A 20,592-nucleotide genomic window follows, 5' to 3' on the forward strand; every position below is an offset into this window, starting at 1 on the left:
AGTAACACACGGGCCGACCTGTGCCAGTAGTGGCACCCCGAGCACGCACACACCCGACTTGTGCCAATAATGGCACCCCAAGCGCACACAGTCTACCCCCAAGCGTACACAGTCTACCTGTACCAGACATGTCGCTCCTGAGAACGGGGTTGTTATTGACACAAACCCATTTTCCCTACCCCACTCCTACTCGGTCTTATCAATGGAACCAGTGAATGTATGCTTACCAACTTTTAAAGTAGGGTAGTAATTTTCTCCTAAGTCCCCAAGATTATAACTTAAGTCTACATAATGGTGATGAAGGTAATTCAAATTACCTTTTGTATGTTCGTGTACAGCACAGGATATAAAGGCCATGAAAATTGATAGCTATCTGTGGTAATATTCCATTTCCAGTTGCCTGATTAGTGAATGAATCGGAGGAGATTGCAGTGTGTGGGAAAATTGACGAAAAATGAAAATAGAAAGATGAAAGAAAAAAAGGAATACGAGCGACATGTTATGAAATACGATATAACATTGCCAATCACAATAACAGTATCTTCCTTTTCCGTGTACTTAATTTAGACCCATTTGTATTTTTTCATTAATTTCGTTTGATTTGTGCACCCGCCACGCTGCTTTCATGACGTCAAAAAGATTTCAAGTCTCAATTTCCTTCATGATTTCCACATGATTTTTAAATAGGTCGATGGTTATTTATAGTTTGATGAATACCTTTTCTCTTAGTGTGAGTGATTTCTTAAAGGCAGTGCACAGTATGGACGGTTTTAAGGTTTTAATTATAAAAGTTTCATGAGGAGGTTGTGGCAGCAGCGAGCGTCGCTTGGGATGTGATATGTGTGGTCCCGCGCACCGCGCACCTCGCCGCCCAGCGCACTATACGTATTTGCCACAATTCGCCGTCTAATGCTTGTTGTTCTGTTGTCCTGCATTCAGTTGGTTTCAGCCGAAGCTTAAAGCTCTTCCTTCAAGAGCCTGTGGATGTGTACACCCTAAGAAGACTTGTTTTGTTTAACATAATTAGTTATTTGAAGGTATGTGTGTGTGTGTTGTCTATCAGCTGTCAGTGTATTTCAATGTCACCCGTAGCCCTTGTTTATTAATTTATTGTCTTTATATATACCCCAGTGTACTGTAGTAATTGTATGGAGGTGTTACGGTGTTAGCAATGGTCAAGTACGTTAAGCTGGGGGGGTTAGGTTGAGGTGGCTAGTCATGGAAGACGATCAGCTGGCGTGGAATATGCTAACAACCATAACAAAAAAAAAGTAGTTTTCATGTTCTTTTATTTCACCAATTTTTCCCTAGACTTTTATACAATTAACGGAAAATACGAGAGAACATATCTATATTATGTGGCTTTTACATACATATGGTTATATAATAAAGTAGTTCAACCACACTAAAGCCCTTAGAAACGCATGTCTTGTGCCGTTGCTTCGTAATGAGTAACTGATAAAGTAGTTAACAGTGATAATTATGTATTCAGTATCACCATCTAAGTACCTATACTTCACGGGACTTATTGATGGTCGCAATCAACACTTTTATGAAAACGTTTATAACGTACAAATACGTATATATATATAGCGAGTTAGCGCAAGGAAACAGACGGAAGAGTGGCCCAACCCACCCACATACACATGCATATATATATATATATATATATATATATATATATATATATATATATATATATATATATATATATATATATATACTCCCACACACACGTATACATGCCTATACATTTCAACGTATACATACATATACACACATGTACATAGTCAGACTTGTTTCCTTCATCCATTCTCGTTGCCATCCACAACGCATGAAACAGCACCCCCCCTCCACCCCACCGCGCGCTCGCGCGCGCGAGGTAGCGCTAAGAAAAGACAACAAATGCCACATTCGTTCACACTCTGTCTCTAGCTGTCATGTGTAATGCACCAAAACCACAGCTTCCTTTCCACATCCAGGCCCCACAAAACTTTCCACGGTTTATCCCAGACGCTTCACATTCCCTGGTTCAGTCCATTGACAGCACGTCGACCCCGGTGTACCACATTGTTCCAATTCACTCTATTCCTTGCACGCCTTTCACCCTCCTGTATGTTCAGGTCCCCGATTGCTCAAAATCTTTTTCACTCCATCCTTCCACTACCAATTTGGTCTCCTACTTCTCTTTCCCTCCACCTCTGATACATATATCCTCTTTGTCAATCTTTCCTCACTCATTCTCTCCATGTGACCTAACCATTTCAATACAACCTCTTCTGCTCTCTCAGCCACACTCTTTTTATTACCACACATCTCTCTTACCCCTTCATTTCTTACTGGATCAAACCACCTCACACCGCATATTGTCCTCAAACATTTCATTTCCAATACATCCACCCTCATCCGCACAACCTTATCTATAGCCCATGCCTCGCATCCATATAACATTGTTGGAAACACTGTTCCTTCAAACATACCCATTTTCGCTCTCCGAGATAACGTTCTCGCTTTCCACACATTCTTCAACTCTCCCAGAACCTTCGCCCCCTCCCCCACCCTGTGACTTACTTCCGCTTCCATGGTTCCATCCGCTGCCAAATCCACTCCCACATGTCTAAAACACTTCACTTCCTCCATTTTTTTCTCCATTCAAACTTACCTCCCAGTTAACTTGTCCCTCAACCCTTGCTCTTATTCACATTTACTCTCAGCTTTCTTCTTTCACATACTTTACCAAACTCAGTCACCAGCTTCTGCAGTTTCTCACCCGAATTAGCCACCAGCGCTGTAACATCAGCGAGCAGCAACTGACTCATTTCCCAAGCCCTCTCATCCAGAACAGACTGCATACTTGCCCCTCTCCAAAACTCTTGCATTCACCTCCCTAACAACCCCATCCATAAACAAACAACCATGTACACATCACGCACCCTTGCCGCAAACCGACATTCACTGGGAACCAACCACTTTATTCTATCCACAGGATGGTTCCTCAGGATGCTGTCCTGTGCCCTTCTGTGTTTCCTCTCTCTAGATATGATGGTTTCTCCTCAGCTTCTCTTGCTGTTCGCCTTTAGGGTGATGATATCACTCTACTGACTTCAACTCATTTTGTCTCCACTTTATCACTCTCTCTTTCTTTCTCACACTATTTTACATGTTTTTTTTTTTTCATTTGGACTTCTGCAGCATCTCAGAGTGGGAAAGAGTCAATTTAGTTAAATCTAGTAGAAGTTAAATGTAGTTTATTACCTGTTTATCTATCTAGATGTCACTCGTTTTCCTTCCCCGTTTCCGTTCGTTCATCTCATAACACCACAGAGCAGCCCTGTAATAACACAAACATCTCAGGGATAACCATGTCCTTCTCGCTGGAAACCCCGCAATGATCAACATTACAATGTTGATTCCTCATGATTATAGTCGAATGTGTAATGTTACCTGCATGTCCCTGTGTATGCTGTGGCCCCGTGTGACGTGTCGTGTATAGCTTGTTGAGCAAAGCTGTTCGTGGAAGATTACCATCGTAAGTAGTTTGGTTGTCGTGGCTTGAGGAATAACTCATGTTTCGTAGTAACTAACATGGCATAGGCAGAACATCCCCCAGGTAAGGTTGTCTTGGGTGGAAAAGAAGAGAGAAATACCGATGTGTCTCCATCACATTACTGAAGTCTTTGTCTTCTCTGTCACAGGTGTGTTGTGTAACCGTAAGACACCCCACCTTCCCCGTGTTACAGGTCATTCTCGTGGGAAAGATGTATTTGTTTCCTTTTTTGTATGTGTTATAAGTCTTCTTGTTACAGTGTTTACTGGGATACAGGTGTTGTGTGGAATGTCACAGGTCTTTGTTCACTTTTTTCCTTCACTTTTGCATCATTGTAGGAAGTAATCCATTTGACAGGTGTTGTGTGTGTTACATATATACGTCAGAAGCGCATGTGTTACTGGTGCATCTTGTGTTACAGTTATGCAGTGTGTTACGTTGTTACAGATGTTTATATATACTATGTTACAGGTGCGTGTGTCCAGTGTTAACATTGGAGGAGGTGAGGAAGTTTCCATAGTAGGCTTGGACGCGATGAAGCCCCAGCGACTTGAAGACTGTAGCGCCCGCTCTGTCGTCGCCCTGCTAGCCAAGGCCCCAGCCATGCGAGCCATCGAAGACAGCGACACGTACGTAGCAGTGGCCGCGATGGGAAGCGCGAGGAGTGGGTTGCTAGGGGTGTAAAGTGTGGGAGAGGTCGGGCGTGCAGTAGGGGAAATGTAGGATAGTGGTGTTTATGTGCGTAGGCCATTTGAGAGGCAGTTTAGGATGTGGTGAAGAGGGTATAGGAGCGTGGGAGAAAGCGTGACCGGAGTGCAAGGCGTGGGAGATGGCTGCAATTGGTTGAGTTAAATGGGAGCATCAGAGAGGGAGTGTGGGAGAGGGAGTGTGGTATGATGAGTGCGTGAGAGGGTGAAAGACGAGGTGTAGGAGACGGAGTGTAGTTCATGGGGAAGGACAGATAACTGGAGCCCTACCTGGTGGTCCAGTACGAGGTTATCAGCTGTAACAGCGTTCACTGAGGTGGAGACGAGATGACAAAGCACCTCTCCACCCACCTCTCCCTCCGGCTCAACTACCGGCAGGTAAAAAAAAAAAAAGAAAAAAAAACAGGAGAAATACCATGTAGCAGGGAAAGAGTATGATGTCATGGAAACTTTATTGGGAAGTTTGCCTGGAAAAAGTTCCCAGCCTTGATTGGACACGATTGCACTGTGGCTGGTGCCTGTAGGAGATGAAAATATAAGCTGTACAGTCTTTCTATTAAGGGAAAAAGTATTTAGTGATAATGATTATTACTGATGTATTTTTCTGGCTTTGATCTGATGTTACTCACAGCCTTGGCCTTCATTAAATCTTACTGCAATTTTTTTGATGATCTGCAACTTTACGGTTGAGAATCCTTTGCCCATTTTCCTTTTACTTCATCTTTCTATTACCTTCACGGTCTATTACCTTCACGGCTTTATTTCACAACTTCCCTTAGATTTGTGAACTGAGACATTGCCTCTTATTTTTTCTTCCAGGATCTTGAAGACGAACGAACATATAACCAGTGACCACATGCTGCCCCATGACTGGTTCATGCAGCACTTGGCTCTACGGTCAGACGTTCCGGGCGTTCTCACCTACGAGTTCGAACTCCGCTGGGCGTACAGAGACCTGGTGAGAGAGAGAGAGAGAGAGAGAGAGAGAGAGAGAGAGAGAGAGAGAGAGAGAGAGAGAGAGAGGCTCTTGTTTACTCGTTACGTCTGGTGACTGACAGATGATGGTTAGCTGTGTCCTTGTGATTCAGATGGTGGATAGGAATTCACCAGTACTGGTGACCTGGTGACAGGAGGGGTACTGACATTGACCTGGTGACCTTGGTGATGATCGAGAGGTTGTATGGTGGCCTCGTGCGTATGGTGGCCTCGTGAGTATGGTGGCCTCGTAAATATGGTGGCCTCGTGAGTATGGTGGCCTCGTGAGTATGGTGATCTTGTAAGTATGGTGATCTTGTAAGTATGGTGATCTTGTGAGTATGGTGATATTGTAAGTATGGTGACCTTGTAAGTATGGTGATCTTTTAAGTATGGTGGCCTCGTAAGTATGGTGATCTTGTAAGTATGGTGATCTTGTAAGTATGGTGATCTTGTGAGTATGGTGATATTGTAAGTATGGTGACCTTGTAAGTATGGTGATCTTTTAAGTATGGTGGCCTCGTAAGTATGGTGATCTTGTAAGTATGGTGATCTTGTGAGTATGGTGATATTGTAAGTATGGTGACCTTGTAAGTATGGTGATCTTTTAAGTATGGTGGCCTCGTAAGTATGGTGATCTTGTAAGTATGGTGATCTTTTAAGTATGGTGGCCTCGTGAGTATGGTGATCTTGTAAGTATGGTGACCTCGTAAGTATGGTGATCTTGTAAGTATGGTGATCTTGTAAGTATGGTGATCTTGTGAGTATGGTGATATTGTAAGTATGGTGACCTTGTAAGTATGATGACCTCGTAAGTATGGTGATCTTGTAAGTATGGTGATCTTGTAAGTATGGTGATCTTGTAAGTATGGTGATCTTGTAAGTATGGTGATCTTTTAAGTATGGTGATCTTGTAAGTATTGTGATCTTGTAAGTATGGTGGCCTCGTAAGTATGGTGATCTTGTAAGTATAGTGGCATGGAGAGTGTTGCAACAGCCTGATGAGTCAGGTCACTAGGTAAATGTGATGACAGGGAGGTGGTGTACGGTGTCCTGGTGACTGTGGTGTCACAAGTGACCTGGTGAAGTGATGGTCAGTGGGCGTTGACCTGGTGAGTAGAGTGGTGATCGGGAATGATACAGTGACCCGGTGAGTGAGGTGAATGACCTGGTGAGTTTGATGATTTGGTCTAGGATGACATAACCAAGGTAATATACTTTGCAGAGATAACCAAGTTATTGTACTTTCGCCAGAAATAAGTGATATACTTTGCCGAGGTAACCGAGAAACTATACTTTTGCCAAACATAATTAAGGAACAAAACTTTTACAGACACAGCCAAGGTATTATACTTTTGCCAGACATAAAAGAAATTCCTGTAACTATTGTGGTGAGAATATGTTGTTCGTGTGTCATATGTGCATACATCTGTCCCAACACATGGTAGTCATAACCACCTGAGGGTAATGGTTTGACCTTTGACCACCAGGGCACGACCCTTGGGTTTGATGACAGACCTAAGGTCAGGCCATTACACCCAGGGGTCGTACTGTCAGGCTCAATGGTTGTACTGCCATGACCTAAGGTCGTATTTTCATGCTCGTGTCGTATCTTAGTGAAGAAACACATGCCAGTCCTTTATCATCTCTCTAGGAACTAGTAAGGGGACAGTGGCCACGTAATAGAACCTCATGGGGTAAACCTCTCTCTTTTCCTCCTCCCCTCCCCCATAGCAACGGCTGCGGTCGGCACTACGCGTCATGCTGGGCTCCAGACAATATGGTGGGGCTTGGACGCCACTCAGGCGTCGGATTTCTGAAGTGGCGCAAGACGCCATGTACTACAAGGAGGAGCCACTCATCCCCTGGATTCTACAGCTTCTGTTTGATGACACACTGCTCGTCCTCGGGTACCTTGAGGTAGGTATTATGGTACTCTTGTATGGCTACATCTTGTCATATGATGATATTAACCTTTTTTTTTTTACCCGACTCATTATTAAGTATTACCAGAGATGTCTCTCTCTCGTGGTCAAGTCATACTGGAGTTAGGGAGACAGGGATGTGGAGGTGCATCACTATAAATGTTAGATGTGTTAAATGTTAAATGTGGGTAAATGTTTTGATGTAGTGTAGGAGTGAACAGACGTGCTACACTGCATTAGATCATGGGTAATCTGTGATTCATTTCATGTCTTAAGCAATGCTCTTATGATTCTAAAGTTGTTATGTTTGATAATACGATTCTGAATTACTTTATTGTCATTTAAAGATATATTACTACCTTGCAGGGCCTTCCAGTATCCCTGTGGCGTCTCCACCGACACGTAGATAGGATGAAATTCAGCTTCGACCAACTGACAGACCTGAACACAGACGTGATAAGCGGTTTACACAGAATCTTAATCCCTCTCATAACCCACGCCCCTAACCTCCGCCACATGTACCTCATGGACGACCCCATATCTGCTGCTGAGCTCATCGCGATCGGCAGAACCTGTAAAAACCTGGAGATACTGAGACTTTCAGTATCGGCCACTCGAGCTCGGAGCAACCATAGCCTATCGTCTATACCTTATACCAGTGACGAACTCTGCAGCGCCTTCTTCAGTGGTATGAGTATGAAGCAGGTGCAGAGAGCCTATGTGAAGATCAAGGAGGTGAAGGTATCCATGCCAAAGCTAAGGCATTTATATTTAAGCTATCTTGATAATTGGAAGAAGTGGGACTTTTTTAAAATGGTCATGCATTATTATAAGAATATGGAGGAATTTCTTTCCTATAGCTTGGGTTTGCAAGTTCCTTATTTTGAAAACGTCGTGTGTTACAATGCAATTCTTTCTGGTGGGTCAATGAAACTGAAAGTAGTTGAATTACACTCACAAGATATATTACTGCCTGAGCTGGAAAAAGGCTTGTCGTGTCTCCCAAAATTGAAAGCGTTGAGGATTTACACAGATTTTGATCAAAGTAAAGTGGGAAGAGATCTTTTACTTCTCAGTCTCAAGGCTGGGAAGAATTTGAAGGACGTGATGGAGAAATTACCAAACATAACAGAGCTTTATCTTCAAGCTGAAGGTAACTCGTCAGAAGAACATTTTCGAGCGGTGATTTACCCAACCTTGAAAAATGTTGGTCATCGCATTAAAGTATTGACTATCAAAGCCTGCATATTCTCACCTCTCAGAATCAATACGTATTACGAAATGCTCAATATGTGTACCAACTTGGAGTCTTTGAGGCTGACATTCGGTTTTCTAACGAAGAAACAGTGTTCCCGTGTTACAACGAAACTCAAGCCCATGAAGAAACTAAATTTTTTCCTGGCGCAAGATTTAACATACGACACTCCTCTCCTCACAAATCCTGTGATCAGCAACAGACCTAAAGGCTCCGCCATAAAGTTAATTAAGGTAATGAATTTTGTCTCCATTACTACAGATAATTTAAAAGTGATTTTATGTTCACGTAAGCCCATAAACTCATGGGTATAGGCACCTTTAAACCTAAAAGTGCTTAAGGTAGCTAGTTAGATATGCAGTTTCGAGAGTTGTTTATGATTAGGTCCTTAATTACTTCAGTATTTGAATAACAAGGTTACAGTGGACTGGAACACGCCTATTTGATTATTTCATTTTATTAATAATGCACAACTTATCGCCATAAATTGACATATGGATAGTTTTATGTGGTGTAAACTGACTATGAATCAGTATCAAAATTTGTGTTCAAGTACATAGGTAGGGAGATGGTCAGCATCTGAAACTTTAATAAGCTGCAGCAGTTTAATTTCCCTATTTTGGGAAATAACAGAACTTGTGGAAAAAGTTTCACTGGAACGTCATGTGAACGTTCTCATGATTATTTGAAATAAGATGTGATAAGAGGGAAGACATGACTACATAAGGAAAGAGAAGCTTTATCATAGTATATAAGAGAAGATTTCCTTATTATCATTTGGCATTTATCAAGAGAAGTTAAACGAACAACTTGGACAGATGAGGCCAACAACATGGCATCTTTTAAGGAATTGTGTATAGTGGAGGCAAATGTTCATCATAATGGCTCATTTATGTACGTGAAGACGAATAATAACAGTCATGATATTAGAAAGCTCACAAGGATTATAACAGTTCACACTGTTATACCGAACAGGGCCTCAGAGAGCCTAGTCAGTATCTTGTGGTTAAAAATGTCTTTTTGCGCCTGATTACTGGTAGAGTAGGAAAGCATTTATTAGGGGAATTGCCTCACTACTATATTAAGATATTCCCTGGGCTACACAAGAGTAAAACTCTGTCCCTTTAACACATATAGAATTAAGTAATGACAATAAGTAATGATACTTTTTCTCTCAAACCAGGACGTAGTGTCTGTGGCTCCCAACATACAAACACTCTTCATATCAGTGGACTGTTTTGTGTCCCAAACGCTGCTGAAGATACTGGACCTGGTTAAGCTGAGAGTTCTCTACCTCATCCAGGTGGTGGATTATACCAGCTTCCCTGCCAAAATTGAGGACGAAAACTACTTCAGGAAAATGATTGATAAGTTCCCTCTGTTGGAACGCGTGGCGGTCAAGCCTTTTGGTAAGTCGTGTATGCGCAGGTTGCAGGAGATGTACTGTAATTCTTCTCTGATAGTAGAAATTGGTCCATTTGATCCACGAGACTCGATCTGGCATGGAACAACTTAAGAAGTCCCATTCACCTGTCCCATGCCTCGTCCTCTCACTGTATTTCAAAGAAGACGTAGAAATAAATATTTAGGTATGAACGCATCTTCAAAATCCTAGTTAGTTCCTGTGACACATACACTTGATCGCCGTAGCCCGCGTTAGCAAGGTAGCTCCAGGAACAGACCAAGACAGGACCCATAGGTTCATATCCATTCTTCAGCTGTCATGTGTAATGCACCAAAACCACAGCTTTTTATCAGCACTCAGGCTCCACACATCCTTCCATGATTTACCCAGTATGCCTTACATGGCCCTCCTGGTTTAATCTATTTTCAGCACGTCAACCCCTTATATTACATCATTCTAATTTACTCTTAAGCAGGCACACGTTTCACCCTCCTGCATGTTCAGGCCACAATCGCCCAAATCTTTTTCTTTCCATCCTTGTATTTTTAGTATAGTTTCCCCGCTCCCCGTTCTCTTTATTCCCTTCACCTCTGATACATTCTCTATGTCAACCTTTCTTCTATATTTAGGGTAAACTGTAAGATTAGGATGAGCTTTACTATATCAGCGATTATTAATCATGGCTTAATAGATGAAAATGTCATGATTATTTTGTGAAAATGCCAGTATCTTTGAATCATGAATCATTGCATATAGTTACCTTGCCAGCATCCAGTACGGTCACATTATTATGAAATATGCATGAATATGAAATAACGATTCAGTCAATATATTACTCTAAAGAGATTACATAAGATTGATTCATGATTCAGTAATTGTCGTTTTGTATATTCATTCTCCTCAGATGTAAGGAACTGTGAATCATGAGTTAGCAGACGTCTCTAATGAAGTAGATATTTTCTAGGAGTAAGGATTATGTCTAGCCCATTCTATGAGAAAGATTCTACAGGAAAAAAGAAAACTAGAGACATGAATAAAAAAGATTTAAATCTTTGAGAAATAATTAGTGACAAATGCTCATAATCTCCGACAACTGAGTTATACGTAATTTTTTTCGTTCGTTCTTTCCATTTTATGTTAGCCGATATCACGTTCACAGTCGTACGTTGAATAGGTCGCTTCTGACTTAAATCTGTATTTAAGTGTACATAAGTTCATCATATCCAAGTTATTTAGACAGAATGAAATAAAAGTTGTCAGAAATGCAACCACATGTAGGCACAAAGTGGCAAGAATCATACAGACTAAGGAAGGGATGTGGTTGTCATGGAGAATAAAGTTGTATTTGAGGCCCAGTCTTATATCGTCTTTTTAGTCGTTAATTTGACATACACATGTTCGACGATTGTCGACCTCGCCACATTTGTTAACGACGAAGACAGATTAGAACTGTTAATCCTATTATCAGAACACTAAGCTCAAGAAAATGATTACGAAAACAAATAGGAACTTTGACCTCAACCCACTCCAGAGAGAGACCCAGTGTGCTCAACAAATATTCACACCCACATGAAAGATATTAGGCTTGATGTATATCACAATTTTGCGCGTAATCAAGCATATTCCTATGAGTCCACGGGGAAAATGAAACACGATAAGTTCCCAAGTGCACATTCGTGTAATAATCATCAGGAGAGACACAAGAGAGAAATATAACGGTCAGTTGATATACAGCGAAGAGACGTAGCTAGGACGCCATTTGGTAAACATGCGATTGTCCATCACATTCAATTAAGCTGATAAATGAAGTCAATTTTAGAATATTTTCTGTTTATTTGTATTGTATTTACTGAGTACGTATCGGGTACTGAGAGCATTATGATATATTATCCACGATTATTTCAAGTGTAGAGTGTTTGATTATCGTATTTTTCAATTGTAAAACAAAACTTTTTTAGTTGTAAGATACCCTGATCCTTCATTTTTTGGTATTTTTCTCAGAAAAATAAATTTCCTTAAATAACTCATAACAAGAACTATGTTTTATGCTGAATACAAATCTGGTGTTAACATATCGTTTAGTCGTCTTTATGACATTCATTTAAGCTGTTAAATGAAGTCAATTTTAAAATATTTTCTGCCTCTTTGCATCGTATTAACTGGGTATGTATCGGTAACTGAGATCATTATGATATATTTTCCATCATTATTTCAAGTATAGAAGTGTTCGAAAATCTTTTCTTTCAAATTTGAAACAAAAAGTTTTTGGTATTTCAATTTTTGGCATTTTTCTCAGAAAAATAGATTTCCTTTAAAAACTCATCATAAGAAGTATTTTTCATGCTGAATACAAATCTGATGTTAGAATATCGTTTAGTCGTCTTTATGACATTAATTTAAGCTGTTAAATTATGTCAATTTAGAAATATTTTCTCCCTCTTTGCATCGTAATAACTAGGTATGTATCGGTAACTGAGAGCATTCTGATAGTTTTTCCTTGATTATTAAAAAACACCCTTCAATTTTTGGCATTTTTCTCAGAAAAATAGATTTCCTTTAAAAACTCATTATAAGAAGTATTTTTCATGCTCAATACAAATCTGATGTTAGAATATCGTTTAGTCGTCTTTATGACATTAATTTAAGCTGTTAAATTATGTCAATTTAGAAATATATTCTGTCTCTTTACATCGTAATAACTATATATATATCGGTAACTGAGAGCATTATGATATTTTTTCCATGATTATTTCAAGTATAGAAGTGTTTAGATATCTTATCTTTCAATTTTGAAAGAAAAAGTTTTTTGAGCTAAAAAATCCCCTGAACTATTAACTTCAATTTTTGGCATTTTTCTCAGAAAAATAGATTTCCTTTAAAAATTCATTATAAGAAGTATTTTTCATGCTGAATACAAATCTGATGTTAGGATATCGTTTAGTCGTCTTTGTGACATTAATTTAAGCTCTTAAATTAAGTCAATTTAGAAATATTTTCTGCCTCTTTGCATCGTAATAACTAGGTATGTATTGGTAACTGAGAGCATTATGATATATTTTCCATGAATATTTCAAGTATATAAGTGTTTGAATATCTTTTCTTTCAATTTTGAAAAAAAAAAAAAGCTGATGACATAAAATACCCTGAACTATTACCTTCAATTTTTGGTATTTTTTTTGGGGGGGGAAAAGATTTCCTTTATAAACTTACTAAAAGAAATATTTTTCATGTTGAACACAAACATTGTGTTAAAATAATGTTTAATCCTCTTAATGACACTTAATTAAGCTGTTAAATGATGTCAGTTTTAGGATATTTCTGCTCCATTCCATCTTATTTAATGAGTATGTATCGATAAATGAGAGCATTATGATATATTATCCATGATTATTACAATTATAGGAGTGATTCAATATCTTATGTTTCAATTTTGAATCAAAAAGTATTTTGAACTAAGAAAATGCCCCTAACTATTCAAGGGCGTATCTAGGGGGAATAGTGCCTATGGCAAGCACTGAAATTGTGCCCCTGGCTTGATTGAAAATGTACATACAGTTAATGTACATATAAATATATACAGTGTAATTATAAACTGTTGAAGAGTTATGCGAAACTTAAATTTATATAAACTCAAAGCCTTGAAAGCTTATTTGATCAATGTTGTAACGTAGAAGCGGCAATGCAACTGATAGTAGCAAAGTATTACTACAGTTGATAAGCAGGCTAGTTTCTGTTTTATCTCACAAAACCAAACTGTTAAAAATGTGAGTCGTGTAGCAGCATAGGTCAAAAACAAACCTGTTGAGTGGTGCCCAGGGCACCTGCCCTACCTGTCATACCCTAGATACACCAGTGTCCAAAGGAGCACCATATTTTCCCTGCTTCTAATTGCAGCGTAGCCTAGAGTTCCAAGAGACCCCAAAAGGGGGGATGTCGGGTTATATGTATATGCTTACATAGTTTGTGTAAATTGAGCATAATTTATAGACAGTGCGGTTTGGAAAGGCAGTTCATTCTCTACATCTGTTGAGCTCGTGATATGAAGGCCGACCAGAGCCAACAGCTTCCCTGATTGCTGTTCTTGACCCCTTCCTTCTCCAATGGGTAGCAGAAGCTTGGTACTTGACCTCGAAAGACAACGACTGAAGGCGAGTAGAGCAAACTATGACCTCCCGAAACCACTTCATAGACAGTGATTTCTCCATCACAGTTATAGGGGGGGAAGAATGCTTTAGTAACAGTTAAGGCATTAAGCTTGCTGTGTAACATCCCCAGGGAAAAAATGCTAAATAGACGCGAAATAAATTTTCATATTACTGCGTAAAAGGTCCTCACTATCTAACCAACATATGAAGATCTATGACGCCATTTGGTACACCAAATCCTAGCTTCGTCTCTTCGATATATATCAACTGACTTATATTTCTCTCTTGTGTCTCCCCTGATGATGTGATTATTACACGAAAGTGCACTTGGGAACTTATCGTGTTTCATTTTCCCCGTGGACTCATAGGAATGAAGATCTATGTATAACACAGGCCATGAAAGTGGAACTCGCATGGAAACAACTTCCATAGTCACAGTTACTGTGCCTTCCAGATGACAGACGTATCGCTTCCGCAACCTCAACCTTAGACGAAAATGATAAGCAATTTCCAGAGGCCTGGAAATTATGCAGCAATACAATGAGATACAAATAGAACCTTTGACAGCGTGTGTACAAGCGGTCTTTAGTATCAATTGGTACACCTAAATGTGTAGTAATTTCAGTCAAGATAGTCAGATTTTCAACAGTTAATTATTAATACTTTCACATTCATAATTAGTAATAACAAAAGCTGATATAACCCAAAGCATTTTGTTTAAACGTGATTGATTTCTAAGCAGAGAATGAGTAATTTATGAATTTCTTTGGTGTTACATACTTTCAAAATTTTCAATCCTTCAGCCATTAGGGGACACAGAGATGTGGTGCCATGTGCCTCAGTTCTTGCTTCCACTAGCCAGGTATCTACGCTCCCCTCACATGATGATAGTGGGCACTGAAGACAAGATAAGGTATGATTCCCAGCCGCTCCTCCCTTTTGGTAAATTTTTGAGAATGAAATCATGGCTGCAACGCCAGATCGATTTTTTTTTTTTATTGAACAAAGCTCCCTTGATAATTGCTATCAGCTGTTTGGTCAAATATAATCACTCTATATTTGTTAATATATGGTCATATCTGCGAAGCAGCTCGGTCTCATTAGAATCTGACTAAGTTTAGCGATTGGATATCCCAATAACTCAAAAAGCTGTTAGATTTTGTAAAATACAGTGATGCTGAAGGAACCACAGTGTACAACTTTTGTTAATGGTACTTCCAGAAAATGTTGCATACGTAAGGGTTTTTTTTTTTTTTGTTATCTTTGCTTTGAGATATTCACCGTTATCTTATCAGTCTCGGTAATTTACCATTCTCTACAGCTGCCCATATCCTGAGTAAGCGCCTGTCTCGGCAAGGTTGTTAAATAAAGCTTATGTCTTTCTTTGAAAGTATGTGGTAGGAAGCCACCATCCATTGGTGCTACTTCAGCAGGGTTGGTGAAGACTCCTTAGTAAGCTAGCACTTTAGTGGCTGTCATTTTTCACCCCTTCGGCCCAGTTTGCGGTCTTATCTTTCAATTTTACCACAACACAGGCACCTGACACGTAGTTCACAAACATTCAACCTCATATTAAATATGATACATGAGAATACGGAACTCACATCCCTCTTAAATCTTGGTTTTCCTCTTGGTGATGCAACGCGCTGTAAGGAAAATGTCTTAAGGAATCTCTCTCAAGTCTTATAATATTATAAGTTTAGCTGGGAGATAAACTATGACTTATAATTCAAATCGCAACGCGCTAGATGTGCAATTCTGGCAAAATTCTATTCTAGGTATGTAGGTACTTTCTCAGAAGTTGAGCAAATTTGTGACACATCTTGCCTCCTAAGTTCATATAATGCCACGTTTATGTGATAATTATTAACTGATAAATGAAAAAAGTGTATCTTCCACTTGTTCATGAGTTATATATTATTCATGTTAGTGCTAGAGTTTGCAGGTTAGACCAATTTTACTACTGTATTAGACATATGCAATATTTGCACATGCTCCCTTTAGTGTTGAATAACATCCTTCCAGAATGGGAAGATGATATATCTGTTACGTGGGTATGTTACACGTGAGTATGTTACACTTGGGTATGTTACACGTGGGTTCGTTACACTTGGGTATGTTACAGGAACATGTGTTGCTAAGTGCTTAGTAACGTTGTAAATATGTACTTTACCTATAACTTTATATTTTAATTTAAGTGGAAGAAGTGATGGGTATATTTTTAAAGTTGATCACTGCTTGAATGCGAGTTAGAGCATATACCCAAACAAAGGCCTTAGTGTTTATTTTTATTAATAGCTTTGATACTAATGCATTGTAACGGGGTTTGGAGAGGGGACTGCTGGGGACGATCAGCTGATGGTGGCGCACCAGCTCATGGCTGCTGCATCGCCCTTCGCCACCTTTTGAGAACCTGACTCTGTCGTTTTCGTCGACATACAAGCACATGGAACTTATCTAAGGTTCGTGGTGTATCATGTGATTTACAGTATCGTAGGTGTACCTCACAGACGAGGTATATTATAGATTTGATGTGGACTGACTTGGGATATTTACATCAAGGTGATGTTTAGACCGCGCTCTGGGGGTAGGTTTATGCGTCGTTGGCGGGTGTATGATGTCTTGCAGAATTGATACACATCTTACATGAGAGAGAACACTGCTAGATTGTTATATTTCAGTAGCTTCCATGACAATTTGGCTCGTGCTGGACTTTGCATGGTATTGGAAAGGGGGGTAACTATAGTAACTTGAAAGAGGAGTAACCCTGTATTTTATTCCCCCGAGGTTAACGAGAGGCCGGAACCCATGACGCAAACTCAGTCAGCCTTTACCTTGGTGAGTTACGTTCATGATAACGTCACCCACACACACTCACACACACACACACGTTGCTCAGCACCTGCATAGTTAAAGACACCCGTGGCTGGTTATCTTAAATGGTGATGGACGGCTCTGGTATCGGCAGTAGTGAGAAGACCTGTGTCCGTAGCATCACTACCATACTTTTTGATTTAGACAACACCCTTATCTTCACGAGAGAGGCAGACAGTGCTACCTGTGCTACGGTAGGAAACGAATAGTTTTTAATGCCTGTAGTAAGGATTTGATTCCTCCTCATTGATTTGTAGTAAAAAACAGATAGTCCACGTATCTCCATTTCCAAGAGATAGCTGATTTGTATGTGATTATTAGAAGCACATCAGAGTTGGAGATTATGAAACAAGGAAGCCAACCAAAAGATTGAGGCCTTGGGTATTGTAAAGGCCAAGGAATGCTGTTTCCCACTTCCTGATGGTCAGCTCCATGGTAACATTCATGAATAGCTAAAGTTATACTTTATGAGTATCCATATAATCAAATGCTTTTGATATTTCTCTACTATAAATAATGTTAAATGAGGTGAAATACAAGTCTGGGATTGCTGCTGTGCCTGAGGAATTTGAATGTTACTTTTGGCACTGGTAGCTTAATGTACATGGAATAAGAGTCCTGCTGCATGTTATAGCTCATATCTTTTTATTCAGAGGTAAATCAGGTTATAGTAGTTAGTGTTATGTATGCTTAATAATTTCCAGGAATCAACAGAACTTTTGAATTGTCATTGTTTCTGTGGATGTATATTAGTAATGCTGATGTGTGATACATTGTTTGAAATGTTTGTTTGACATGCTCATGAGCTTGATGTTGTGTGTGTTTGAGCTTTTCACTAAAGCATGAAATTGTACAAAGGCAAAGGGGATAAGAGTGAGTGCTCAAATTACAGAGGTATAAGTTTGTTGAGTATTCCTGGTAAATTATATGGGAGGGTATTGATTGAGAGGGTGAAGGCATGTACAGAGCATCAGATTGGGGAAGAGCAGTGCGGTTTCAGAAGTGGTAGAGGATGTGTGGATCAGGTGTTTGCTTTGAAGAATGTATGTGAGAAATACTTAGAAAAGCAAATGGATTTGTATGTAGCATTTATGGATCTGGAGAAGGCATATGATAGAGTTGATAGAGATGCTCTGTGGAAGGTATTAAGAATATATGGTGTGGGAGGCAAGTTGTTAGAAGCAGTGAAAAGTTTTTATCGAGGATGTAAGGCATGTGTACGTGTAGGAAGAGAGGAAAGTGATTGGTTCTCAGTGAATGTAGGTTTGCGGCAGGGGTGTGTGATGTCTCCATGGTTGTTTAATTTGTTTATGGATGGGGTTGTAAAGGAGGTAAATGCAAGAGTCCTGGAAAGAGGGGCAAGTATGAAGTCTGTTGGGGATGAGAGAGCTTGGGAAGTGAGTCAATTGTTGTTCGCTGATGATACAGCGCTGGTGGCTGATTCATGTGAGAAACTGCAGAAGCTGGTGACTGAGTTTGGTAAAGTGTGTGGAAGAAGAAAGTTGAGAGTAAATGTGAATAAGAGCAAGGTTATTAGGTACAGTAGGGGTGAGGGTCAAGTCAATTGGGAGGTGAGTTTGAATGGAGAAAAACTGGAGGAAGTGAAGTGCTTTAGATATCTGGGAGTGGATCTGTCAGCGGATGGAACCATGGAAGCGGAAGTGGATCATAGGGTGGGGGAGGGGGCGAAAATTTTGGGAGCCTTGAAAAATGTGTGGAAGTCGAGAACATTATCTCGGAAAGCAAAAATGGGTATGTTTGAGGGAATAGTGGTTCCAACAATGCTGTATGGTTGCGAGGCGTGGGCTATGGATAGAGATGTGCGCAGGAGGATGGATGTGCTGGAAATGAGATGTTTGAGGACAATGTGTGGTGTGAGGTGGTTTGATCGAGTAAGTAACGTAAGGGTAAGAGAGATGTGTGGAAATAAAAAGAGCGTGGTTGAGAGAGCAGAAGAGGGTGTTTTGAAATGGTTTGGGCACATGGAGAGAATGAGTGAGGAGAGATTGACCAAGAGGATATATGTGTCGGAGGTGGAGGGAACGAGGAGAAGAGGGAGACCAAATTGGAGGTGGAAAGATGGAGTGAAAAAGATTTTGTGTGATCGGGGCCTGAACATGCAGGAGGGTGAAAGGAGGGCAAGAAATAGAGTGAATTGGAGTCATGTGGTATATAGGGGTTGACGTGCTGTCAGTGGATTGAAGCAAGGCATGTGAAGCGTCTGGGGTAAACCATGGAAAGCTGTGTAGGTATGTATATTTGCGTGTGTGGACGTGTGTATGTACATGTGTATGGGGGGGGGGGGTTGGGCCATTTCTTTCGTCTGTTTCCTTGCGCTACCTCGCAAACGCGGGAGACAGCGACAAAGTATAAAAAAAAAAAAAAAAATGAAATTACCAGTGATGATATGTAAACAGTATGCATTGGTTGTTTTGTTGACTAGTCAGCACATGTTGGTTTCATGATATTGTTTTGGCGCTTGAATTAGTGAATTTTCTTATCCAGAAAACGACATATTTTGCAAGTGGCAAATAGCATTTCCTACGAGTGAGAAGATTAATTGTGCAGAGTCCACAGGGGATCACAGGAGGGTACATACCTATCTCCATCTAGAAAACGCAGGAAACTGTTAAGGTAAAACTGTTATGCCAGTCAGCCTTACCTACATGCCAACTTAGGGCTGTCAACATAACACAAAAGAAAATATAATGTCAAATATAAACTAGTCATTAAAAAGAATTAACATATGTCACCACTAAATGATTTTAAATAGAAATTTTTCTTAGCATCAAAAACTGGTATATTTTCATTGCTAGGGAAGTTTAATAAGGTTTTCATGGGTTCTATTGATGTATATATTTTCACTTAGCTTTTCATGAATCATTCAAATTTTCAGTATTCTTCATAACACCTCTTTACTGCTGTATTCATCATCGAAGAAAGAAAAATTGGGGGCAATCTCGTTCCATTTAAAAAACACAAAATACAATACTGTGCTTTTAGTCACCTTCTGCGACACGCAGGGAATACGTGGAAAGTATTCTTTCTCCCCTATCCCCAGGGATGATATATATATATATAATATATATATATATATAATATATATATATATATATTATATATATATATATATAATATATATATATATATTTTTTTTTTTTTTTTGTTTTGTTGACTAGTCAGCACATGTTGGTTTCATGATATTGTTTTGGCGCTTGAATTAGTGAATTTTCCTATCCAGAAAACGACATATTTTGCAAGTGGCAAATAGCATTTCCTACGAGTGAGAAGATTAATTGTGCAGAGTCCACAGGGGATCACAGGAGGGTACATACCTATCTCCATCTAGAAAACTTAGGAAACTGTTAAGGTAAAACTGTTATGCCAGTCAGCCTTACCTACATGCCAACTTAGGGCTGTCAACATAACACAAAAGAAAATATAATGTCAAATATAAACTAGTCATTAAAAAGAATTAACATATGTCACCACTAAATGATTTTAAATAGAAATTTTTCTTAGCATCAAAAACTGGTATATTTTCATTGCTAGGGAAGTTTAATAAGGTTTTCATGGGTTCTATTGATGTATATATTTTCACTTAGCTTTTCATGAATCATTCAAATTTTCAGTATTCTTCATAACACCTCTTTACTGCTGTATTCATCATCGAAGAAAGAAAAATTGGGGGCAATCTCGTTCCATTTAAAAAACACAAAATACAATACTGTGCTTTTAGTCACCTTCTGCAACACGCAG

The 20,592-nt window shown here is 39.6% G+C and overlaps 2 protein-coding genes across 10 annotated transcripts in view; both read left to right on the plus strand.

Moving 5' to 3' along the window:
* The window catches only part of Neurochondrin (neurochondrin), a 716,757-nt gene that overhangs the window by 675,336 nt on the left and 20,829 nt on the right, over positions 1-20,592 (plus strand). Inside the window, exons 5-9 of one of the 6 annotated variants that reach the window (XM_071672854.1) lie at positions 4,019-4,176; positions 5,074-5,212; positions 6,964-7,149; positions 7,521-8,642; positions 9,593-9,818. In XM_071672854.1, coding sequence (XP_071528955.1) covers positions 4,019-4,176; positions 5,074-5,212; positions 6,964-7,149; positions 7,521-8,642; positions 9,593-9,818 — 1,831 coding nt within the window. Of the gene's footprint in view, positions 1-4,018; positions 4,177-5,073; positions 5,213-6,963; positions 7,150-7,520; positions 8,643-9,592; positions 9,819-16,276; positions 16,422-16,669; positions 16,798-20,592 lie in introns of those variants that run through there. The other 5 variants (XM_071672852.1, XM_071672851.1, XM_071672850.1 and 2 more) reach the window with 5 other exon arrangements.
* LOC139754985 (N-acylneuraminate-9-phosphatase) overlaps positions 16,804-20,592 on the plus strand; it is a 68,127-nt gene continuing 64,338 nt past the window's right edge. For all 4 annotated transcript variants that reach the window (XM_071672855.1, XM_071672856.1, XM_071672859.1 and 1 more), the window contains exon 1: positions 16,804-17,027. In XM_071672855.1, coding sequence (XP_071528956.1) covers positions 16,899-17,027 — 129 coding nt within the window. In that variant the 5' untranslated portion in view covers positions 16,804-16,898. The remainder of the gene's footprint in view (positions 17,028-20,592) is intronic.

The sequence above is a fragment of the Panulirus ornatus genome, chromosome 18 (assembly GCF_036320965.1).
Source record: "Panulirus ornatus isolate Po-2019 chromosome 18, ASM3632096v1, whole genome shotgun sequence".
In the NCBI taxonomy this organism is placed as follows: domain Eukaryota; kingdom Metazoa; phylum Arthropoda; class Malacostraca; order Decapoda; family Palinuridae; genus Panulirus; species Panulirus ornatus.